The sequence below is a fragment of the Monodon monoceros genome, unplaced genomic scaffold, assembly GCF_005190385.1.
Source record: "Monodon monoceros isolate NGI ecotype Baffin Bay Population unplaced genomic scaffold, NGI_Narwhal_1 Super_Scaffold_20, whole genome shotgun sequence".
Taxonomy (NCBI): domain Eukaryota; kingdom Metazoa; phylum Chordata; class Mammalia; order Artiodactyla; family Monodontidae; genus Monodon; species Monodon monoceros.
The window spans coordinates 84557841-84584555 of record NW_021703777.1 but is presented as its reverse complement, the minus strand read 5'-3'; the positions used below and the strand labels follow the sequence as shown (position 1 = coordinate 84584555).

Below are 26715 nucleotides of genomic sequence, written 5' to 3'. Positions count from 1 at the left end.
GAAATGAAAAATACACTAGAAGGAATCAATAACGGAATAACTGAAGCAGAAGAACAAATAAGTGAGCTGGAAGACAAAATGGTGGAAAGAACTACTGAGGAGCAGAATAAAGAAAAAAAATAATTGAAGACAATCTCAGAGACCTCTGGGACAACACTAAATGAACCAACATTCAAATTATAGGGGTCCCAGAAGAAGAGGAAAAGAAAGGGTCTGAGAAAATATTTGAAGAGATTATACTTGAAAACTTCCCTAACACGGGAAAGGAAATATTCACCCAAGTCCAGGAAGCACAGAGAGTCCCATTCAGGATAAACCCTAGGAAAAACACAATAAGACACATATTAATCAAACTAGCAAAAATTAAGTTCAAAGAAAAAATATTAAAAGCAGCAAGGGCAAAACAAAATATAACCTACAAAAGAATCCCTGTAAGGTTATCAACTGAGTTTTCAGCAGAAACACTGCAAGACAAAAGGGAGTGGCAGGATACACTTAAAGTGATGAAACAGAAAAACCTACAACCAAGATTACTCTAGCCAGCAAAGATCTCATTCAGATTGGATGGAGAAGTCAAAAGCTTTTCAGACAAGCAAAAGCTAAGAGAATTCAGCACCATCAAACCAACTTTACAACAAATGTTAAAGAAACTTCTCTAGGCAGGAAACACAATAGAAGAAAAAGACTCACAAAAACAAACCCAAAACAATTAAGGAAATGGTAATAGGAACATACGTATCGATAATAACTTTGAATGTAAATGGATTAAATGCCCCAACCAAAAGACACAGACTGACTGAATGGATACAAAAACAAGACCCATATATATGCTGCCTACACGACACCCACTTCAGACCTAGGGACACATACAGACAAAGTGAAGGGATGGAAAAAGATATTCCATGAAAATGGAAATCAAAAGAAAGCTCGAGTAGCAATACTCATGTCAGGTAGAATAGACTCTAAAATAAAGACTGTTACAAGAGATAAGGAGGGACACTACATAATGATCAAAGGATCAATCCAAGAAGAAGATATAACAATTATAAATGTTTATGCACCCAACATAGGAGCACGTCAGTACATAAGGCAAATGCTAACAACCATGAAAGGAGAAATCGACAATAACACAATAATAGTAGGGGACTTTAACATCCCACTTACACCAATGGACAGGCCACCCAAACAGAAAATAAATAAAGAAACATAAGCTTTAAATGACACAATAGACCACATAGATTTAATTGATATTTATAGACCATTCCACCCCAAAGTGGCAGAATACACTTTCTTCTCAAGTGCACACGGAACATTCTCCAGGATAGATCACATCTTGGGTCACAAATCAAGCCTCGGAAAATTTAAGAAAATTGAAATTGTATCCAACATCTTTTCTGACCACAACGCTATGAGATTGGAAATCAATTACAGGAAAGAAACTGTAAAATCACAAATACATAGAGGCTAAACAGTGCACTACTAAATAACCAAGAGATCACTGAAGAAATCAAAGGAGAAATTAGAAAATACATAGAAACAAATGACAGTGAAAACATGATGACCCAAAACCTATGGGACACAGCAAAAGCATTTCTATGAGGGAAGTTTATAGCAACTCAATCTCACCTCAAGAAATAAGAAAAATCTCAAGTAAACAATCTAACCCTACACTTACAACAACTAGAGAAAGAAGAACAAAGGAAACCCAAAGTCAGTAGAAGGAAAGAAATCATAAAGATCAACAAAGAAATAAATGAAGTAGAAATGAAGAAAACAACAGCAAAGATCAGTAAAACTAAAAGCTGGTTTTTGAGAAGATAAACAAAATTTATAAACCCTTAGCCAGACTCATCAGGAAAATAAGGGAGAAGACGCAAATCAATAAATTTAGAAATGAGAAAGGAGAAATCACAACTGACACTGCAGAAAAACAAAGGATTATAAGAGACTACTACAAACAACTATATGCCAATAAAATGGGCAACCATGAAGAAATGGACAAATTCTTGGAAAGGTACAATTTTCCAAGACTGAACCAGGAAGAATTAGAAAATATAAGCAGACCTATCACAAGTAATGAAATTGAAACCATAATTAAAAATCTCCCAACAAACAAAAGTCCAGGACCAGATGGCTTCACAAAAGAATTCTATCAAACATTTAGAGCAGAGCTAACACCGATCCTTCTCAAACTCTTCCAAAAAATTACAGAGGGAGAAACATTCCCAAATTCATTCTACGAAGCCACCATCACCCTGATACCGAAAGCAGAAAAAGATATCAGAAAAAAATGAAAATTATAGACCAGTATCACTGATGGAAATAGATGCAAAAATCCTCAACAAAATACTAGCAAACAGAATCCAACAGCACATTACAAGGATTGTACACCATGATAAGTGGGATTTATCCCAGGGATACAAGGATTCTTCAATATACGCAAATCAATCAATGTGATACACCACATTAACAAATTTAAGAATAAAGACCATATGCTCATTTCAATAGATGCAGAAAAAGCTTTTGACAAAATTCAACACCCATCTATGATAAAAACTCTCCAGAAAATGGGCAGAGAGGGAACCTACCTCAACATAATAAAGGCCATATATGACAAACCCACAGCAAGTAGCATACTCAATGGTGAAAAACTGAAAGCATTTCCACTAAGATCAGGAACAAGACAAGGATGTCCACTCTTGCCACTGTTATTCAACATAGTTTTGGAAGTCTTAGCCACAACAATCAGAGAAGGAAAAGAAATAAAGGGAATCCAAATCGGAAAAGAAGAAGTAAAACTGTCACTGTTTGCAGATGACATGATACTGTATGTAGAAAATCCTAAAGATGCCACCAGAAAACTTCTAGAGCTCATCAATGAATTTGGTAAGGTTGCAGGATACAAAATTAATGCACAGAAATCTCTGGCATTCCTATACACCAACAACAAAAAAATCGGAAAGAAAAATTAAGGAAACACTGTCATTTACCACAGCAACAAAAAGAAAAAATTACCTAGGAATAAACCTGCCTAGGGAGGCGAAAGACTTGTACTCAGAAAACTGTAAAACACTGATGAAGGGAGTCAAAGATGACATAAACAGATGGAGAAATATACCATGTTCTTGGGTTGGAAGAAGCAATACTCTGAAAATGACTGTACTACCCAAAACAATCTACAGATTCAGTGCAGTGCATATCAAACTACCAATGGCATTCTTCACAGAATTAGAACAAAAAGTTTTACAATTCATATGGAAACAAAAAAGACCCCGAAGAGCCAAAGCAATCTTGAGAAAGAAAAACAGAGTTGGAGGAATTAGGCTCCCTGACTTTAAACAATACCACAAAGCTACGGTAGTCAAGACAGTATGGTACTGGAACAAAAACAGAAACATAGATCAATGGTCCAGGATAGAATGCCCAGAGATAAACCCATGCCCATATGGGCACCTAATTTACGACAAAGGAGGCAAGAACATACAATGGGGAAAAGACAGCCTCTTCAATAAGCGGTCCTGGGAAAACTGGACAGCTACATGTAAAATACTGAAATTAGAACACTACCTAACACCATACACAAAAATAAACTCCAGATGGATTAAAGACTTAAACATAAGACCAGACACTGTATAAAACTCTTAGAGGAAAACATAGGAAAAACACTCTTTGACATAAACCACAGCAAGATCGTTTTTGACCCACCTCCTATAGTAACAGAAATAAAAACAAAACTAAACAAATGGGACTTAATTAAACTTAAAAGCTTTTGCACAGCAAAGGAAACCTTAAACCAGTCAAAAAGACAGCCCTCAGGGCTTCCCTGGTGGTGCAGTTGTTGAGAGTCCGCCTGCTGATGCAGGGGACACGGGTTCGTGCCCCAGTCTGGGAAGATCCCACATGCCGCGGAGCGGCTAGGCCCATGAGCCATGGCCGCTGAGCCTGCGCGTCCGGAGCCTGTGCTCCGCAACAGGAGAGGCCCCCACAGTAAGAGGCCTGCCTACCGCAAAAAAAAAAAAAAAAAAAAAAGACAGCCCTCAGAATGGGAGAAAATATTTTCAAATGAAACAGCAGACAAAGGATTAATCTCCACGATATACAAACAGCTCATGGAGCTCAATCTCAAAGACAAACACTCCAGTTAAAAAAATGGGAGGAAGACCTAAACAGACATTTCACCAAGGAAGACATACAAATGGCCGAGAGGTACATGAAAAGATGCTCAACATCACTAATTATTAGAGAAATGCAAATCAAAACTGCAATGAGGTGTCATCTCATGCTGGTCAGAATGACCATTATCAAAAAATCTAGAAACAACAAATGCTGGAAAGGGTATGGTGAAAAGGGAGCCCTCCTGCACTGTTGGTGAGAATGTAAATTGATACAACCACTATGGAAAACAGTATGAAGTTTCCTTAAAAAACTAAGAATAGAACTACCATATGACCCAGCAATCCCACTGCTGGGCATATACCCTGAGGAAACTGTAATTCAAAAAGAGTCATGTACCACAGTGTTCATTGCAGCACTATTTACAATAGCCAGGACATGGAACCAACCTAAATGTCCCTCGACAGATGAATGGATAAAGAAGGTGTGGCACATATAGGCAATGGAATATTACTCAGCCATAAAAAGAAACGAAGTTGATTATTTGTAGTGAGGTAGGTGGACCTAGCGTCTGTCATACAGAGTTAAGTAAGACAGAGAAAAAGAAATACCGTACGCTAACGCATATATATGGAATCTAAAAAAAAAAAAAAGGTACTGATGAACCTAGTTGCAGGGCAGGAATAAAGAGGTAGACATAGAGAATGGACTTGAGGACATGGGATGGGAGGGGGAAGCTGGGCGAAGTGAGAGTAGCGTCTCCATATATACACTACCAAATGTAAAATAGTTGGCTGGTGGAAAGCAGCAGCGTGGCACAGGGAGATTGGCTCTGTGCTTTGCGATGACCTAGATGGGTGGGATAAGGAGGATGGGAGGCAGGCTCAAGAGGGAGGGGATATGGGGACATGTGTATGCATATGGCTGATTCGCTTTGTTGTGCAACAGAAACTAACACAGTACTGTGAAGCAGTTATACTCCAATAAAGATCTATTAAAAAATAAAATAAAATAAAATATTGGCTATATCCCCTGTGTCATACAATATATTCTTGTAGCTTATTTATTTTATATGTAGTAATCTATATCTCTTAACCCCCTACCCCTTTCTTGCCAAAAGGGAATTTCTTGAAACTGAAATTTATTAACTCTAAAGAGAAGTTGCTGACTAATTCCTGTTCACTAATTCAGTGTTGTGGAGACAGCAGGTGGGAACTAGAACTCAGTAGTGTGGTTCACTATTTACTGACTCCCCACTGTTATGTGTCACGTAGCACTGTGCTAAGAACAGGAGGTGCAAATGTGTGTAAGAGATAGTCTTTGTCTTCCAAGAGCTTCAGGCTAATGAGGAGATGGACAGTAAAAAGATAATTTCAATATGGTGTGATTATATTCTTTGATACAGGTTGAAAAAAGGTAATACGTGTTCATAGAGAAGGAAATCTGAGATTAGGGACCAGGTCTACTGACATAGAGTAAAAAATATCCAAAGCAGTGAATTTTTACCACTTGAGTCATTAAAAATTGGTAACATAAGTTGCAGTGCTTTTTAAAAGTATAGGTTAAAATTAGTTTAGTTAAAAATTGAAATATAATGGCAGTTATTTAAAATTGATACAGAAATGAAATGTGTGTTAGGCTGAATAACTGTCTTATGAGGGACACAAATAAATCACTAACTTAAATAATCATAGATAATTATGAAGGATTAAAACTAATTCCATTTTGTAAAGGAGAAGGGAGTTTGGCTTTAGCAATTAGAATAGTAACAAAACACTGAGGCAAATATTAATAGAAATATTTAATTACTTAGGGAATAAAAATAATGTGAATACTATGGGGTTGTTTTTTATATATTTATAAAACAACAGACAAACATGATTACTTTCCTTAGACATTACTAGATAAGTAGAGGAAGTCTGGAGAGTAAATCTAATTTATTCTTATTTTAGCAGAGTACTTGGTAGTCTAATTTTACTTAAAAATTAATTTAAGTTGTTTTGGATATTGCAGTATTTATTTGATTAAGAGCTGAGTGAAGTACAGTACCATAGAAAGCACAGATACAGAATTATATTGGTAATTTTAGACAATGAATTTAGAAAATAAAATTGCTAAGTGCTACATATGCTGTGTGTGTATGTATGTTTCAGGAGAGATTTAAATTTTATTATTCTTTCCTCAGAATAATTATTCCTTACTTTTACTGATTAGTTTGTTACCTAAAAAGGGAAAATTTTGGACTAAAGCATTACTATCTAAAAGTTCAATAATATTCTTTTCTTCTTTAGATATTTGAATGAAGCAAAGATTTATTTTACATTGTAATTTTCATTTAAGTTGATGTTTAGGTGAAGGTGATTTTTTTAAAATAATGTGTAGCAAAGTCTGAGATGCATGGTAATTCTGTGTTTTATTTTTCAGAAAGAATTCTTTGTGGAACTTGGCTTAACTGCCGGGCAACTTGGTATAGATGACTCTACACAAGTGCCTCCTGGTTAGTATTTCTCCCATATGGCGTATACTAAATGAAAATGAGAGTGAGGTTAAGGTTTATCTTGCCATTTCCAAATTAATCTAGTAACTTTTTAAATATCTGACAACTAACATGCTTTTTGCCTCTCCTTGGTTACTATTAATTATTGAATAGAATCTTGTATGTTACAATTATTAGAGTTCAACTAGATTTTTGTCTTTTTATTTGAGGGTCTTTAAAATAATTTTGAAAACTCATTAGACATATGTAAGTCATTTTGTTGGCAAAATTCTAAGAGAATGGCTCAATACATTTTCATGAATTGGACACACCTAATTAAATTACCACCCAGATCAATAAACTGAAGCCCCTTCCTACCATCTTTCAATCTTTATCCCCTGTGTCAAGGATAACACTATTTTTACTGTTCAGGTCTCATCTCTTGCCTCCTCACGCTGTCCCTCCCCCTCCTGCTACTCCCATCCCCACTTCCACACACATGTATGTTCTCTCTCTAATCATACTTGAGAAACTGCTGCAAATTTTTCAAGTGTCCAGATTGATGGCTCTGCCTCCTCTAAATCTTCTGCATCATGATCATCACCATCATCTTTAGAGGATTTCAGCAGATCTTCAAGTTTCTTGTTGGTAAGGGTTTCTCTACGCTCTTCTGTGTGTTCCTCAACATTGTCTTCAATCATGTCAGAGAAGCCTTCCCCACCAAACTTCCCCTGCAACATTCAAAATACTACTGACTTCTGCATCAGTAGTGGAGAAGCCCCTGAAATCACTGATCACCTCACTCCAGAACTGCCTCCAGCCTGCATCGGTGGTCTCAGGACTTACGGCATCTACAGCCTCTGTGGGAAGCAAAACTGCACCTGCAGTTGTGAAGCTCTTTCGTAAATCGATAATGCTGCTCAGTCAGGGTTAGCATCAGGGGCAGCACGAAACATCCTGAAGGCGAGGTAGGTGTTAATTCACCTCAGTGCGCTGCTGCAGGAGACAGGAACATCACGTCCACATTCTCGCCAGTGAAGCAGAGAGTGTTGTCAGTTATGAGGAGGACCTTGAATGGCAGCCCCTTCTCTTCATCCCTTTACTTCAGGAATGAAACACTGATGGAACCTCTCCAAGAACAAAATGGCCATTGCCCAAGCCTTCTTGTATTGCTGGAACATAGGCAGGCAATTTTTGTTTTTGTTAAGGGCCTGGGGATTGCTTGCTCAGTAGATGAGGCCTGGCTTGATCACGTGACCTGTTGCATTGCCAGACAGCACCAGTCTAAGGTGATCTTTCCAGGCCCTGAACCCTGGGGCCTACTTTGCTGTCTTATGGATATAAGTACGATTGGACATCTTCCAGAACAAGCCCATTTCATCACAATTGAAGATTTGCTCTGGAAGGTAGCCTTTCTCTTCTATAAGTTTTTTGAGCTCTTCTGAGAACGCTGAAGCTGCCTTGGCATCAGCCAATGATGATTCTCCCATGATCTCTAAGTTCTTAAGGCTGTAGCACTTTACATAGTTAGCCAGCCATCCCTTATGAGCCTTAAACTCCTTCATTCTCCTCAACCCCATCACAGTAGTATTCACAGAGGCTAAGTGCTTTTTCACACATCATTTTGCCATGAACAGGGATATGCTTCTGTGACATGTCCTCCAGCCACATACTTGACACCTTTGCGAGCAATTTGTCATGAATGAGAGACCACTTTTGCTGTTGTAGGGGCAGCACAAACACTTCCACAAATTTCAGCTTCTTTCTGCTTTATTTTGCAAATGCTCAATTTGTTCTTACTGACCTTATGGCCTACCTTGGCAAGAAATATGCCGCTTTGCAAAAGATCTAAGATTTTAATTTTCTTGTTGAGAGATAGCACTTAACGCTCCCTCTTAGCCTTTGAGGGATTGTTTAGCTTTTTAAAAAATTATTATTATTATTTTTAACATCTTTATTGGAGTATAATTGCTTTACATAGCTTTTGAGGGATTGTTTTGACCACTTAATTGCTCTTTAGGAGCCATTTTTTCACAGAAACAAAGGGTGCACACAACGTAAGTGACAAACGAGACACAAGGTGAACAATACTCAAACACAAGTGCTGGAGACTGAGGATCCATGAAATGGCGGGAGACTACAGCAGGGTATGCCAACACATCAGTTCATTCACACAGATTCAGTGTAGTGCTTGGCACACAGCAAATTCAAGTTTTGCTTTTTTGAACTTTCTGGAATTTTTTTTCAAATGTTTTCAATCCGTGGTTGGTTGAATCCACAGACATAGGGGGCTGACTATTATCAATAGTGCTTCTGTGCATATTCTTGTGTAAGTCTCCTGGTGCACATAGGTATAAGATGCGCATCTGAGAGCGATGTGCTGCTATCATAGGGCGTGCATATATTCAGTTTTCCAAACAGTTTTCCAAGATGGCTGTACTGATTTACACTCCTACCACCTTTGTATGAGAAGTTCATTTGCTCCATTTCCTTTGCATTTAGAATTGTCAGTCTTTTTCATTTTAGCCATTGTGATGGGTATGTATTTCATAATGGTTTTAATTGCATTTCTCTGGTGACTGATGTGGTTGGGCATCTTTTCATATGTTTATCGATCCGTTGGATTACCTCTTTTGTAAAGAACCTGTTCACAGCTTCTGCCTATTTGTGTCAGATAGTTGTCTTTTTTAAATTGACTTACTGGGAGTGCTTTACATGTTCTAAGTACAAGTCCTTTGCTGGATATATGTATTGCAAATACAGTCTTCCACTCTGTGGCTTACCTTTTCACTCTCAGTGGTATCTTTTGATGAACAGATGTTTCTTGGTTTTAATATGATCTAGTTTAGGAGGTTATTTCCATTATGATTGGTACTTTAAAAACAAATCTTTGTTTCTCCCATACAATCTTTTTAAATGGCATTTGTATAGTGGGATTTCCTATAAAGTATTAAGGCTTTTATTAGATTTGCTTTCATGGTAGCTTAGAGTAGAAGTAGGGATTTGCAAATAAAGCTATCAATAAATTTTGTTTTGTTTTTAGGAAAAAAAAGTCAAAGATGAATGGACAAACATTTGTGTTGTGAGAAGATATTCTGTATTATTTTAACAAAGAAAATTAGTTTATCAATCTTTTCTTCTGATTAAATATATTTCCTTTTCATTTCTACAAACTTGAAATAACTTAGAAAAAAGATTTTTCCACATATAAAGATAAATATTCTTATAGTTTCCTGGAGAGCCATTCAGCTTTGAAAATAATTAAAAGCATCAACACCAGAAAACATTTACATAATATTGTTCTAAATGTGGCTGATTATATTTGTGTCTAATAATTTTATTTATTTTATCATTTTTAGAACTTTTTGAAAATGAGCATGTACGTATTGGGCAAAAAGGTAAGCTTTTGATTATACTTATTTTAATTTCTGAAAATGAGACAGTCTCAAGTAAACGTCTGTATCGTATACCCTCAACTGAAATTTAATCTCTGAGAAGCTAAAGACCTAAAAAGGAATAAAATTTAACAGTGTAGATAAAACAATGGGAATCTTTATAAAGAGGGGAAATGCATCAATTTGGCTTTATCAATAAACGTCAGGTAAAGAAGTACACAGATGGTTCACTAAAAAGGAAATGATAAATGCAAGCACACATTTCTCAAGGATATTAGCTTAATCCATTCAACAGTAGAATTTCATTTTAAAATCAAAGAGCCAGGTTCTCTCTTTGATGTGCCCACACCCTTCTCATTAGTGTTAATAGGAATATGCTCCTGCATCAGGAGAGAATAATAGCTGTCACACTTCCCAGCGACTGTTCACCATGGTAGGGCTTAATAACTGAAGCAGCTGTTAGTGTTCTGGAGAACAAATTTTCCCCATCTTTTTAAGATTCTTTTCCTTATTTTTATAAACCCTGTTTTGTCTTTGAAATATGAAGTGCAGGTAAGTCTTGTGTCAGAATAAATCTTCTATGGCAATTATATTATCATGTTCTAAACTCCCTAGTTCAATTTTTCAGAATCCTATTTATTTAGAAGACTGCATTTGTATGATTTGATATTTTCATTAAACACAATTGCAAGTTATCATGTGGTCCCTTTGTTTCATTCTCATTTAGTGTAAGAATTTTTTCCTTTTTCTTTTAAGAAGAAAATATAAGAAAACAAAACTTTGACAAATATCAGCAGTTGTCTAGTATTTCTTCTTTTGTTTTTGTTTTTTTGTTTTGTTTGTTTGTTTTGGATGAGGGCTTTATTTCCAGACTTAATGGCTAGTATTTTCATTAACATAAAGGTGAAAACAAAAGGATAATATATTAATTTTGTGAACTTGACTGCTTATGAAAAATTTTTGGCCTTTTTAAAAGGTTATCAGATCTTTTTTGTTTTTACTTCTTTAAAAATCCCTCTTTTCTGTTGATTTTGGCAGATAGCTAAAAAGTCATCGAATAGAATGGATATCTACATTCTTTAGAATTCTCAGTCATAATACTTCAAATAGCATACCACTTCCAAATACTAGAACATTCATGACTTAGTAGAATATGCATAAGAAATTTAGGGTTTCTGTAGCTATGACTTCATGTGATCATGAAATCCAAAAATTATTCTATATATGTATCACAAGTTTCACATCCATGGAGCTATAGTTAAAGCACAGTGAAATCAAGGTACCTACATTAAAAACTTTCACCTGGTGGGGTAGGAGGTGGAGGAGCTTACGGCTTGAAACTTACAGGGCTGTAAATAAGGCCACATCAAAAATCTGAGAGTAAAAGAAGATTGTCAAGATATGATGCAATTATGTTAGACATAAAGATGAAATGTTAGCTTCCCAAAAGATTTTTAAAGATTTCAGTGTTATTTCTTACATTATGAATTTTCTAATGAGATTTTAATATACTTTTGACAGTTCTATCAGAACAAGATAGTGCTGCTGCTCAACAGTATATCAGACAAGGAAGTCCCACAGCCCTGAGAGCTGAATTATGGGCTCTCATTTTGAATATTTCCAGCCAACCTGAGGTAAGAAGAAAAAGGATGGGCCAGATTTGATATTTGTTTTTCAAAGACCTGCATTCAAAGTAGAAATATTTTTTTCTTAGTCTAATATTTACTCCCTTTTTAATTTCCAAATTCACTGTAGTTTAGAGTTCTAAGATAAGATTAACATATAATTTAATCACTGTGTGCTTAACATAGACGTTTTTGTTATTAATAATTAGTTGGATACGGTGAACCTATACATACAACAGAACAATAAGTAAAATCTTAAGAAGTGGAGTCCACCAATTCAGATCAGTGCAGATGTGTGGTAGAACTGGGAGTTATAATAGGGAGAAATAAAGATGGACAGCTCAATATACGTAAATGACTACTTTGTCCCTACAGTTACTTTCAAAATATGCACGATTTTTATGGGTTTAAAAATTGACAGATTATGTGGGAATGTTATTTTTCTAAGTATAAGAACATCTTATTTTAGGAAATAAAATGAATATGAAGAGAAATCACCAACAGACAGGTAATAGATTCAATAAAGAAACAAGTGTAAGACATTGATTCTTTTTGAAATATTTTGGAGAATTTTTTTTTTTTTTTTTTGCTGAAGCCCACTGATCCTATAAGTCATCTATTTAAAGATTTTAATAAATAGCAAACTAATAGTTCCCTAACCTAGCAGTTAAAAACATGGGTTTTGTTTAGAATCATATGACCTAGTTTCAACTCCTAGCTCCCTCAACTTATTTGAAATAAGTCATTGAGTGAGTTAAATTTCTTCAAACTTCAACTTACCCATACTTAGATATAGGTAATAATTTTTATATCCCAGTGTGGTTGAAAGAATTAAATGAAATCTATGTGAGTCTTTTATTAACACAGTACTTGATATAACAGGTCACCATTGATGGTAGCAATAGTAATTACATATTACATGTAATTATGTTATAAATTAATTATAATTTATAATAATGCAGTTTTTAAGAAAATCAAACATTATTAACATATATTATAAAAACTACACCTGTAACCTTTGCAAATTATGTATGCATGCTTGTGTGTGTGTGTGTGTGTGTGTGTGTGTGTTTTAAATCTCCCGCTCTGAACAGCACTATCAAAAACCACTTGCTTCCTTTTTGAAAGAATAAACCTTGTGATTTATTTTAGAGCAGTTTTAAACCAAATGATACTACTGATGTTTTGAGGTGACACTTTAAAAGTAACAGTTTACAAAACAGTTTTGAGTGTACGCTGGGCATTTTTTGTGAGTGTATCAACTCTTGTAGAAGAGGTAGTAGTTCTTGTCCTGACCTGTGTAGATGACCTACCAACTTCGCTGATCAGGAGCTAAGTTAGCAAGTCCTGTCTCTGCAGAGGAACTAACTACTACCATTTCAAAAATAGATTTAGAATTTTTCCAGAAGTATAGTTGTAGAATAAAAGTAGTAATCCCAGATAATGATTGTATAAAGTTCAAAGGCAGTTTTTACACTTGAATTCTGGAGTTAAGTTATCTTGATTTTCTATATTCAAAATGGCAAATCTGTAAATAGAAATTAATATTATCAGAAGGCAATCTTGATTTTATTGAATAAAACATTTTCTATCACTTACACTTATTTTCACTGCAAATGTGTGACCTGAACAAACTATAGCAGTTCCGAAATAATTGTAGGTGGTACATTAGAGGGTGGAGGGGGAGAGAGCGAGAGGCAGAGAAAGGGAGAATACTTACTTCTTATGAAGAATACTTTATCAGAACTTTTTGTTCAGTTACTTCCCAATCACTTAAAATAAGCTACACATACAAATGCATCATATTTGAGGAGTTAGATAAATGGAATATTTCAAATTTCACACTCATAAAGCTATTTTTAAAATCTTACCTCAATAGAAAGACTTGGGATTTAATGCTTTAAGTTCCTAGCAGTTAATTTATTTAGTACTTTTACTAGAACATTATTTAACTTTGATTTTTTTCTCTTTTTAAGAAAATATGTGATAAGTTTAAAAGAATTGCTTTTATATATTTTCTTTTCTACAGCTCTCTAGATCTCTGGATCAAAATATCCATATTTAGTAAACATTCATATTTAAATTTTTTTGTTTAATTTCAGTTTGCTAATTAAAAGTAGAAAATTGTCTTATACTTTGCTCTAGGTTCTTGCTTACTGATAAGATAGCCAAGATGAGTATTAACATTTAAGATTTCCTTTAGTGATTTCACAATAATGTTCTCCACAACCTGACCTAAAGGTCGGCAATAATGCCTGACCATCCTAGATCTTTCTGGTCAGCTCACCTAGTCTTCCCAGTGCCTGTTTCTGTCCTTCACTCTCCTCAGCCACTTATTTTCAGAGTCTTAGCAAAAGATCTCACCTTCTCCTAACCAGAGAAAACAGAAGTCATCAGAAGGAACTCATTCAAATTCCTTCCACCAAACCTGTAAACTTACTTGCATCAGCACCTGTTCTTGCCTCTACTTTTACATCTAAACCTTGTGCAAGAAAAGTCTATGCTAGATGCTCCTACTTCCTTAATCCCATTAATCACTCAGTCTACCATAGTCTGGCATACACCCCACTACATGACTATAACTGTCCTAGCTAAAGTTACCAGGGAACAGTGGATACATTTTAGTCTTTACATCTACTGCATTTGATACTCTTATCTATTCTGCCCTTGAAATATTCTTGGTCTTTAATTTAGTTCATCCTGTTTTCTTAGTTCTTCTTTCCCTCTTTTTCTTTCTTTTTTTTTTCTTTTTCTTTCTTTTTAAGTCTGCATTTGGGTTCGCCTGCTAGACCTCAAGTGCTTGTATTTCTCAGAATTCAATTTTGATCCTCTTTTCACCCTGCACATTTACCCTGGACTGTCTCATCCACAGTCACCTTTTCCATAATGGCTTCAACTCTGTTTTCAACCAAACTTTGTCTTAAGCCTAAAACTTTTATTTCCAGTTTCCTGCAGAACTCTAATACATGATCTGAAAGTGTATCAGACTCATGATATCTAAAAGAAAAGGTATAATCTTTACCTCAATTTATTTGTGGTCATCCAAGAGATGCTGAATTATCTCTCTTCCCACCTGAAAAAAAAAAAAAAAAACCTTGTAAGACTTTTGTCTTCTTGGATATTCTACTTTTCTTTCGCGTGCAGTTTATTCCATCACCTTTCCTGAGAAGCCTTCCTAATATCTCCTCTACCTTGTCTTCTCCCAACTCCGTCACTGCTACTCTTAGATACTTCCTTCATTTTTCTCCCACCATAACCAGTGCAGGAGCAAAGACCTAAAGACAGAGAAACATATACCATACTTCTTACTTTATTTATTTATTTATTTATTTATTTATTTTATTTTTTTTTTTGCGGCTCCGGACGCGCAGGCTCAGCGTCCATGGCTCACGGGCCCAGCCGCTCCGCGGCATGTGGGATCTTCCCGGACCGGGGCACGAACCCTTGTCCCCTGCATCAGCAGGCGGACTCTCAACCACTGCGCCACCAGGGAAGCCCCATACTTCTTACTTTATTTGGCTGCCTCCCTTTCTAGATTGAGTACCTGAGGACAGGGATTTTTTTTCTTCTTCATCATCTGTAAAGTCAGTATCTTGTACAGCGTCTAGAAATGGTCAGCTCCTCTAAATGCTTAATGAACAATTAAGTATAAACTGTTAGGAATGTTCTGTGAGTTCTTTGACTTCCTGAGAGTATATTTCCTTTTTTCTTTAGTTAAAGAGATAGTGTGTAAGTCTGCATAAAATATAAAATAGATACATATACTAAAATTGAAATATTCTCTGATGCTAAAAATTTGGGCTATTTTTCTTTTCAAAGATTGCTTTTTATAATCATAATTTATTACTGTTAAATATCTATTTTGCCAAAGCTTATACAAAATACTCTTGAAATATCCTATTATATTGTTGGAAATTGTTATATTTTATAAATTCTTGTTTTATAATGTCTTTGGTATTAGGGTAATGCTGGCCTCATAGAATGAATTAAGAAGTATTCCCTCTGCTTCTGTCCTCTGAAGGAGATTGTAGAATACTGGCAGAATTTCTTCCTTAAATGTTTGGTAGAATTCACCAATGAGGCCCTCTGGGCCTGGTACTGTCTGTTTTAGACACTTATTAATTATTAAGTCAATTACTTTAATAGATGTAGGCCTATTCCGATTGTCTGTTTCTTCTTGTGTGAGTTTCAGCAAATTCTGTCTTGTTCAAGTAATTGATCCATTTCATCTAGGTTATCAAATTTGTGGGCAGAGAATTGTTCATAGTATACCTTTATTATCCTTTTAATGTCCATAGGATCTGTAGTGATGTACCCTCTTTCATTTCTGATTTGGGTAATTTGTGTCCTTTCTCTTTTTTTTTTTAGTTAGCCTGGCTAAAGGCTCATTCGTTTTATTGATCTTTTCAAAGAACTAGCTTTTTGTTTCAATTATTTTTCTCTATTAATTTCCTGTTTTCAATTTCATTTATTTCTGCTCTAATTCTTATCATTTCTCTTCTTCTGCTTACTTTCAATTTAATTTGTTCTTCTTTTTCTAGTTTCCTAAGGTGGAAACTTAGATTATTGATTTTTAGATCTTTCTTGTTTTCTAATTTATGCATGCATTCAATTCTGTAAATTTCCATCTAAGCACTGCTTTTACTGCATCCCACAAATTTTGAAAAGTTACCTTTTCATTTAGTTCAAAATATTTTTAACTTTCTCTTGAGATTTCTTCTTTGACCCATGTGTTATTTAGAAGTATGTTGTTTAATCTCCCTGTATTTGGGGATTTTCCAGTTATCTTTTTGTTTTTGATTTCTAGTTTAATTCCACTGTGGTCTGAGAGCAGACACTGTATGATTTCTATTCTTTTAAATTTGTTAAGGCTATGTTTTATGACCCAGAATGTGGTCTATCTTAGTGAATGTTCCATGTGAGTTTGAGAAGAATGTGTATTCTACTGTTATTGGATAAAGTAGTGTACAGGTGTCCATCATATCCAGTTGATTGGTGGTGTTGTTGAGTTCAACTTTGACCTTACTGATTTTCTGCCTGCTGAATCTATTTCTGATAGGGAGGTGTTGGAGTTTTATTTCAATTGGAAATGCATGGTTTATTTAATAAATGATTCTGATAACCATACTTCTGAAAGAAAACTCAGACCTTTGGCTTACCATATATAAAAATAAATTCCAGGTAGTTTATAAACATTTAAATTAAAAATATCAATTTTAGAAAAAACTAGAAAAATATTTGTATAAACATGTGATGTAGGAGAGCCTTGCCTAAGGGAAGCAAGAAAATCCAAAGCCATAAAGAATTTTTTAAAATTTGTCAATGTATACCATAAACAAAAATCAAACAACACATATTAATTTGAAGAAAAAGTATTTGTAACACAAATGACAAAAGGTTAATCCTCATTATCAATAAAGAGCCTGACAAATTAATAAAATAAATGTAATCTAATAGAAAAATATGTAAGTCATTGAAGTGGAAATTCAAATGACCAGTAAGCATATGAAAGAATGTCAACTTTATTAGTATTTGGGAAAGTGCAAATTAATACAACAGTAAGATAACCATTTTTCATCCATGGAAAAGTTAAAATGGTGAGGATATAGGTAAACTTTGTGCTCTCATGGGTTGCTGGTGGGAATTTGAATTGATACTTTTTTGGAAAGTAGTTAGACAATTTGTAGTCCAACTAAAGATATATGTGCGTGTTTGTGTGTGTGTGTGTATATATATATATATATATATATATAGCCTTCAGCCTACAATCCTACCTTTGCTAGTTTATCCCATAGATACAAAAGCATATGTGCATGAGGATATTTATTGCAGTATTTGTAGTGACAAACAACTAGAAACAACCTGAGTAGCCATCTATAGGCTAAAGGAATGGTTAAATAAATTGTGATACATCTGTAGCACAGCTTCAAAAATATTAAAGTGTATGTAGTTATTAAAAAGACATAGAGAGATGACCATGATATACACTAGAAACTGAAAAATAAGTATAGAATGATTCCATTTTATGTTAAAAAAACAAGTAAAACCCTTAAATATGATTATATGTTTGTATAAGCATGGAGAAAAGTATGGAAGAATACAAATTACAAATAATGTTACAAATACAATACAAATAACATTAGTTTCTTCAGTGTGGTGGCAGGGAAAAAGAAAAGATTATTAACTTTTTCTTTATCCAGCTTTAAATTGTTTCACTTATTTTAATGGTCATATATCAGTTTGTAATTTTAAACTTATTTTATTTTTAAAAAGAGACATAACTCTAAGCATCTTAGCTTTTCCACTGTGTTCCCTAGAAGACATTAAAGTATAAAACTATGCCCTTTGCCCATTGTCAAGGATTGGTATTTGAATTAGGTGCTGTTCCTGCCTTTAAAAATGTTTTTTTATTCTAGCCAGAGAGATGAATTTAATAAATACAATAGAAGGTAAATAAAATAGTAAAATAATTTTGCTTTAGGTAAGAAATCAAAACAACATGAATGAGAACAAAGTAAGGCTTTTTAATTAAAATTAAAATGACTAAAAATAGCCAGTAAATCCCCAGATTATCTTTATGCAAAGAGCACTTTGCCTCAAATCAGAGAACTGTGTATTAAGCATCTTTCAAGACAAAGAAATCGTGTTTCAGGAAACATAGGGCTGGACACCACCCTGCCAAGGCAGCTGCATGCAACAGATATTCTTCTTTGTCCCAGACGAACCTGTCTCACAACTCTTATTTGAGGGAATGTCTTCAGAAAGAATCACGTAGACTGGGATGTACTGATGGAGCCAAGCAGTATTTGGATATGGGTGGAAACCAGGGCTAAAATGCCCAAGACATGGATGGAGGGATTTGGAGGAACACAGGGATCAGCTGAAGTAGTGAGATGATATTTCCATCTCTCTTTAGCACAACTACTACCCATTTAGTCTTAACCTTTATTATTTATTATGAACACCCCGACCAACTATTAGCCTGATGCTTAACTGGATTACGTCTTATGTCCCTCCTCCCTCTCTGCCTTCCCCTGTCTTTTCTTCTTTTTCCTTTCCTCCCCTTTTCTCTTCTTCCTATCTTTCCTCTCTTCCTTCTTATTTCTTATTCTCTATTAAATTAAACATTAGCCAAATCTTATCACTGTTTAGAGTTAGATTTTCTAATATAATACCATATTCTTTTATTTTTTTAAAACTGATCTTTTTGCTATTACAATTTAAAAAAATTTTTATTTTATATTGGAGTATCATTGCTTATCAGTGTGTTAGTTTCAGGTGTACAGCAAAGTGATTCAGTTATACATATACATGTATCTATTCTTTTTCAAATTCTTTTCCCATTTAGGTTATTACAGAATATTGAGCAGAGTTCCCTGTGCTATAACTGATTTTTATTTACTTTTCTAAAAACCTGGACTCAGATGTAAAGAAAAGTACACTGCTGATTCTATTGATCAATGTCATTAAAAGTCCTAAACCCTTATTATTGTCCATTAGCCAGATGAGATGAGAGTGTTTCTCATTATCTCTTGGAAATTTATGTATCTTCTCAAGCTGTGTTTAAATCATGTACAGGTTAACTGCATAGGATTCTGTATAGTTATAATCATTATATTTTGAACTAAAAATGAATAATAAAGGATTTTTAATCTAAAAAAAAAAACCCTGATGTTTTTCATATGCTCTATGATTACTTTTACTACCAGGGCTGATTTAGTATGTTTAAACTTTTTTATTTTATAATAATTTAGATATTAGAAAGGCAGTATAGTGTAGTCATTCTGGGTTTTCATATAGGTTTCGGGGCTTTCCCGGGATCAAATCTTACTACCTTTGTGGCCTTGGACAGCAAGTTACTTCTTTCTCTGGGCCTTAATTTCTCAAATGTAAATGGGAATAATAATCATTGTTGAACAGTTTTATTTTGTTGGTATGGGATTAAATAGATTAACTCATGTGTAGTGGGATTAAATAGATTAACTCATGTGTAAAACAGTTCCTGACACATAGTAATTACTTAATAAATACTGCATTTGCTATATTTTTATTTTTTTAAAAAAATAAATTTATTTATTTTGGGCTGCGTTGGGTCTTCGTTGCTGCATACAGGCTTTCTCTAGTTGCAGTGAGCGGGGCCTACTCTTCGTTGTGGTGCACGGTCCTCTCATTGCAGTGGCTTCTCTTGTTGCGGAGCATAGGCTCTAGGCACTTGGGCTTCAGTAGTTGTGGCACGTGGGCTCAGTTGCTCCACGGCATGTGGGATCTTCCTGGACCAGGGCTCGAACCCATGTCCCCTGCATTGGCAGGCGGATTCTTAACCACTGCACCACCAGGGAAGTCCTGCATTTGCTATTAAATTACAGTTAATCAGTTTAGCAAACATTGATTAAATACCCACCAGGTAGCAGATTTTATCCTAAGGGATGGAATTAGGTATATTTATTGATCATCTACTATTGGCCAGGCATGGAGACTGTAGTAGTGAATAAAAAAAAGTCCTGGGAACTTCTCTGGTGGGGCAGTGGTTAGGAATTGGACTGCCAATGCAGAGGACACAGGCTCAAGCCCTGGTTCGGGAAGATCCCACATGCTGCGGAGCAACTGAGCCCACACACCACAGCTACTGAGTCTGTGCTCTAGAGCCCGCGAGCCACAGCTACTGAAGCCCATGCGCCTAGAGCCCATGCTCCGCAACAAAAGGAGCCACTGCAATGAGAAACCTGTGAAGCCACCGCAATGAGAAGCCCATGCACCACAACGAAGAGTAGCCCCTGATGGCCGCAACTAGAGAAAGACGGCACGCAGCAACAAAGACCCAATGCAGCCAAAAATAAACAAATTAAAGAAAAAAAAAGTCCTTATCCTCTTAGTGTTTATAATACTATTAATGATCATTATTTATTAAAGGCATTATTTATTTGAGGCTGACTTTAAAATGTGATTGACTTTTAATGTTTTTGTTTGTTTAACTTTTAAATCTAGGATATCTTGTATTATGAGCAGCTTAAGACTAATGTGATACAACATGACCTTTTGGTGGACAGTTTAATTTATAAAGTAAGTAAAAGTATACATAGTTTTTCCATTTCATTAATATCATTAAGCAATTATTGAGTCTTCAACATGTAGGGACTGCACTATGCATGATGATACATACTAAACTTGAAAAATAATTTTAAGTGATCATTATACTTACAAAGTTAAGTTTGACCTTCAAAATTTGCAGTTTCTATTCAATGTTATCCTCCTTCCCGTTGAAACTGTCCTCATAATCCTTTCCTGACCCTCCCATTTATTGATTAAGAGAATGATAAGCATTTCCTGTCCTTATAAATTCAAGTTTTCCACACAAACTACATAAAAAGAAACTAAAAGGAAAACGAGATTATGGATTTTTTATCTTATTTGTCTCACAGTCTTTAGGGCCTGCTTATTTATTTTATTATTTTGAAGTCATGTTTTATTTTTAATTTCTTTTAGTTTCTAGACATATAGTTAAGCATGTCTCAAGTTTTACGATAAGGATTCATTGAGTTTTTGTTTCCAGGCATCTGATATTGAGACGAGATGCAGATGCCGAAAACGTGGTATAGGATATGACTGATTCTGGATTAATAATTGGGTTGTTTAGAAGACTTGGATTTTAGATTTAGAACTTGTAAGATAGAGGAGAAGGGCATATTATTCCAGATCTCAGAAACAGGGGAGAGAAGAACCTAAAAATTTGTCTGGGTAAAACATAACCAAAGTTAATTATAACAATGACTACTAGCATTTAATGATTGCTTACTATGTGCCATACATTGTTCCAAACTCTTTACATAGATTGTCATCTGATCCTGTTAGCTACCTTGGGTGATAGATACCAGCATTTGGGCTGTAAATGATAAATGCATTTTTTCCTGGAAAAAACTTGCATTCTGCAAAATCATGCTTAAAAATAAGAGCTTATAGGAAAAATAGCACTTTTGTAACTAAAGTGCTAACAGAAACAATAATTGGGAGATGAATTGGACAACTCAGGCAGGCTGCTCCTGCAGGAGTTATTAAAAATGTACAAAAATAATAAAGTGTAAATGCTAAAGTAATGCAGGTGGAAGTGGTGCACAGCACCACTGGGGCTGCTGTTCAGGTGGGCACAAGAGGAAGTGCAGAAGCTAAGAGATGTGCAAGGCTGGGGGTGTGCCTCTCTGGAGAGGGGCCCCCCCGTGCAATCATTCATTTTCCATTCTCTTGAAATACAGTTATAAGGGCTCATGCCTGTGGAAGACTTTGTCCTTTCCTGCTGAAGGTTATAATTCTACTTCTGCTGTTCTGGCTTCCCTTTTTTAAAGAAAAATTGCATATGAACGAACACAATTTTCATGTTATACTGCCATCATTCCCTTACTCACCAGCCACATATTGATACATGTGTTGTAGCAAAACAGGAAGTACTATCATTTTGCCATTTTACAGATGAGGGAACTGAGGTAAAGAAAGAGTAAAGAAATTTGTTTAAATTCATATATTAAATAGCAAAGCCAAGATTTGAATCTAGGTAATCTGACTTCACAACCGTACCTTTAACCACTGTGCTCTACAGAGAGAAAAGATGAGGAAATTTAAGAGGATGCAGTCTTTTGATGAAAAGTCTTGACTCTCACAGAAGTTTTTACATAGATTTGGATCACAGGTACTACTATTAACTTTGAGGTCAAATGATTGTGCTCAGGGGATTATTTTAACAACAGCCTAAGAGATCTTTTGGGCTTTAAGACCTTCAATCTCCTTTCTGTTCAAATGAGAGAAGACTCACAAGAGAAGTTGTTCAAAAAATCCAAGAGTGCTAGCATGAGAGTTCTCTTTGCTGCCAACATGAATTTCAGTTAGAATCAGTAAAAAACAAATCTGTCATGAGAAAGAGGTAAACAGTTTGTGTCTGAAGAATTGAATATAAGTTCTGCTAGAATCAATCCTGACTGTCCACAACATGAGTGTTTTTAGGAAGATATCTGTCTCTGGTTGTTTCTGACTTGTATTAGTTGAGCTCTGCTGATCTTATTGGAACAACTCCAAACATTATAAAGTCAGCCCTTGAGGAAATGAGCATTTTAAAATTATTTGAAGTTTCATTACAAGTCCCTTTGGCAAAGGCTCATTTTTAATTTAACTGAAAGTAAAGTAGAATTATTTTAGTGATTAAAGAAATTAATGAAACAAGGCAATGCTTATATACAGGACACCATCAAACCCTCCCTAAGCTAAAATATCTAATGGTTCTCTCTGGACTGTGTTTTTTTTTCCCACAAACTTGCCTTGAATCCACACCATCTACAGTTTTCCACCACTTGCTATGATGGACAGTTGACCTGTCAGTTTATATCAGTGTTTCTCAACCTTTTCTTCATTATTATCCCTAAAGAGAAAATTTTCTCTAATATAAAAAAATTAAATACCAAAGAATAAGATTTTGGTGGGTAAGGATAAGCTTTGGAGGTCCACAAACCATTGTACTATGTAAAAGTTTTTGATCCCCAGGAACGAAGTCTCACCCCTTAGAGGCAATATCATCCTCGTTGAGATTGCATGGTCTCTGCCTCTGCCCACGTTGTGACTTAGACTGGCTCCTTTCTTTCCTCTTAGTCTGCGTCTTTCAGTTTTCCCAAGCGTAGCACACATTCGCTACCTACAGAGTCATCCACAGCTCATTTCATCCTCCTGTAATTGCTGCTTTGATCAATAGTCTGATTGAATTTTGTAGGTTGAGCAATATTATCATAGATTACTGCAATATTTCTTTGTAACTGTTCCGATATTTCTACTATGTATGTTTTCTTGCTGGTGAGATTGAAGATAAACATTGTCTAGTTTGTTTGTTTGTTTGCTAGCAAGCAATGACTTGCAAGTGAAAAATCACAAAAGCATGAAAGATTTTTGGTATTTTGAGGGAATGGCAAGAATGTGGGTCTGAATAGTGGAAGATGAGATTGGAACAGTAATTTGAGGCCAGATTGTTATGGTTGCTTTTGGATGTTGTGATTGCATCTCCTTTTCTAATTTTAAGACACTTAAATATTAGATTTAAAGGAGATAAAATTGAAATAAATAATAAAGAATTACTAATGGAACCAAAAAGACTGTGAACAATTTGTAGTCAAATAATGTGTCACTTATATTAGTCAAGTAAATTTGTAAGTTTACCTGTGACAATTCTAGTGATAAAATCTAATTGAGAAGTTTATAATCATACATAAAAATAAAATCATTGCAGTATTATTTCTAGATGCTGCCTTTATGTCTTAGTACTATAGACATATTCATTTAGGTTCTCTTCAGTGCTCTCTACTTTTAATTATAGGATGTGAAATTGACAGCAAGCAATGATGATTATTATTTTGTATTTGAAGATTACTTATATCAGGTAAGTTGAAAAATTAAAATATGTAATGTTCTTGTTTTAAGTTCTCTAACTCAGGATACTTTAGAAGATATCTCTTTTGTTAACTGAATCTTCCTGAAATCCACTATGTTTATTTTTTATCTAATTAAATGTTCTAAGTTTGGGATAAGGTTAATTTTTGTTCTTACATGGGACTAGGTAGGAGAATAAGAGCTACATATCTGCTCCAACCAGGAGAGGTACATGCACAGATTTTTTTTTTTTATACATGTATCAACTCTTTTTTACATTCTATTCCCATATAGGTCATTTCAGAGTATGAGTTCTCTGTGCTGTACAGTAGGTTCTTATTAGTTATCTGTATATATATATAGAAGTGTATGTATGTCAATCCCAGTCTCTTAATTTATCCCTCCCCCCCGTAACCATAAGTTTGTTTTCTACACCTGTGACTCTATTTCTGTTTTGTAAATAGGTTCATTTGTACCTTTTTTCTTTTAGATTCCACATATAAGCAATATCATATGATATTTGTCTTTGTCTGCCTGACTTCACTCAGTATGACAACCTCTAGGTCCATCCATGTTGCTGCAAATGGCATTACTTCATTCTTTTTTTACGGCTGAGTAATATTCCATTGTATATATGTACCACATCTTCTTTATCCTTTCCTCCGTCAATGGACATTTAGGTTGCTTCCAAGTCCTGGCTGTTGTAAATAGTGCTGCAATGAACATTGGGGTATGTGTATCTTTTCAAATTATGGTTTTCTCCAGATATATGCCCAGGAGTGGGATTGCTGGATCATATGGTAACCCTATTTTTAGTTTCTTAAGGAACCTCCATACTGTTCTCCATAGTGGCTGTACCAATTTACATTCCCACCACAGTGTAGGAGGGTCCCCTTTTCTCTACACCCTCTCCAGCGTTTATTGTTTGTAGAGTTTTTGATTAGGCACGGATTCTTAAATTGAATGTCCAGTTCATATTTCAGTCATCCCAAGACGTTCAGAGAAAGCATTTTACATGATAGTTTTCTATTAAAGGCCTTGAATAAATAATTAAATGTTTTGAAATCAGTGTGAAGCATTGTGATTACTCTTTGATCATTTCATATGCTGATATTGTGGGTGTTTGGATTTACCTAGGTCTTTTTCATATCTACTAAAATAGAAACATCTTATCACAAATAGGAAATATGAAATTTATGTAGAATTGCTTAAATAATACTTTTTCTTAAAGATCACACACACATAGATAGATAGATAGATAGAAGATTAATAATTTGATTTTGAGCGAATGTCAACATGTGTCATGGAGAAAATGTCTAGATTCCACATGACAATTTCTGCTTCATTAAATGTAAATCAGTCCCAGCTGTCTGGATTTGCAGGTTTCTAATTGGTAATAGTGGTGGTAGTTGTGCGTCTGTTTAAGAAAAGAGTTAAATAAGATTCTCTCAAGAAGGTTTAATTAATCATATATTCCAAGAACTAAATTCCAACGATTTTATAAAATTTATTTATAAAGCTAAAATTTGAAATAACCCTGGAAACAATTTTAAGGAAGTTTCAGTGATTTTAAATGTGCCATTAATTTTTTTAATGTTAAAAAACAGTAAAGATTTAAAATCCCATTCTTTAACATAATTAAAAGTTGGAAAATACAAAAATCTAAAAGTTTATTTACTTATCTAGCTAATATGTAGCCTGGTACCTAATTCTTAGTACTCAGTAAAATTTTGAATGTACAGTAAAGTTAATGCTTCATTTATATATTAATGTTTGTTTCCATACTTAAGAAATATTGAGTGGAAATGATTAGTTTTGGTATTGTATCATAAGGAGGTCCACAGAACCATCCCTAGCAGAAAAATCAAAATCAGTGAAAATTATTTAAAAAACAAAAATATTTAAAGTATCTGGGGCTTCCCTGGTGGTGCAGTTGTTGAGAGTCCGCCTGCCGATGCAGCGGACACGGGTTCGTGCGTGCCCTGGTCCGGGAAGATCCCACATGCCATGGAGCGGCTGGGCCCGTGAGCCATGGCCACTGAGCCTGCGCGTCCGGAGCCTGTGCTCCGCAACAGGAGAGGCCACAACAGTGAGACGCCCGTGTACCACAAAAAAAAAAAAAAATCTGGAAGCTGTGTTAAGGTTATACATGAAGACAGCAACAACAACAACAAAAAAAACCAAACAACATTTATTTAAGAAAAGCTACTAAATCTCAGAACAGTCTGTAGCACTTGAGTCGTGATGCACTCTCTCCCTCCCCTCACCCCCAGATCATCATGATGGAAGCTTCAATTCAGCTGAGTGTGGCCAGGAAGATGGGGTTCCGTTTCCCTATAACTTCTAGTCAAGGGCTGCAGTATCTCTATATGAGGGTCAGGTAACCAGTATTTCTCACACTCCTCAGCTCTGTGTTGCAGATGCTAAATTCCAGAAGAATGCAGCCAAGAAGTCAGGGACTCCCTGCCTCCAACTCATAGGGCAGACCTCTGTGGAGAGCAGGTTTGAGTAACCTCCATATTTATTTTCTGTAGTGGCTGTACCAACTTGCATTCCCGCCAACAGTGCACTAGGGTTCCCTTTTCTCTGTACCTTCCCTGATACTTGTCTTTCTTTGTCTTGTCTTTTTGATGATAGCCATTTTAACAGGCCTGAGGTGATAACATATTGAGGTTTTGATTTGCATTTCCCTGATGATTATTGATGTTGA

General features: G+C 35.2%; 1 protein-coding gene across 2 annotated transcripts in view; it reads left to right on the top strand.

The window, feature by feature from the left end:
• Positions 1-26715, top strand: part of TBC1D19 (TBC1 domain family member 19) — a 156222-nt gene that overhangs the window by 81028 nt on the left and 48479 nt on the right. Inside the window, exons 9-13 of one of the 2 annotated variants that reach the window (XM_029235522.1) lie at positions 6538-6610; positions 9949-9987; positions 11506-11618; positions 20595-20669; positions 23953-24015. In XM_029235522.1, coding sequence (XP_029091355.1) covers positions 6538-6610; positions 9949-9987; positions 11506-11618; positions 20595-20669; positions 23953-24015 — 363 coding nt within the window. The remainder of the gene's footprint in view (positions 1-6537; positions 6611-9948; positions 9988-11505; positions 11619-20594; positions 20670-23952; positions 24016-26715) is intronic. The other variant, XM_029235523.1, reaches the window with a different exon arrangement.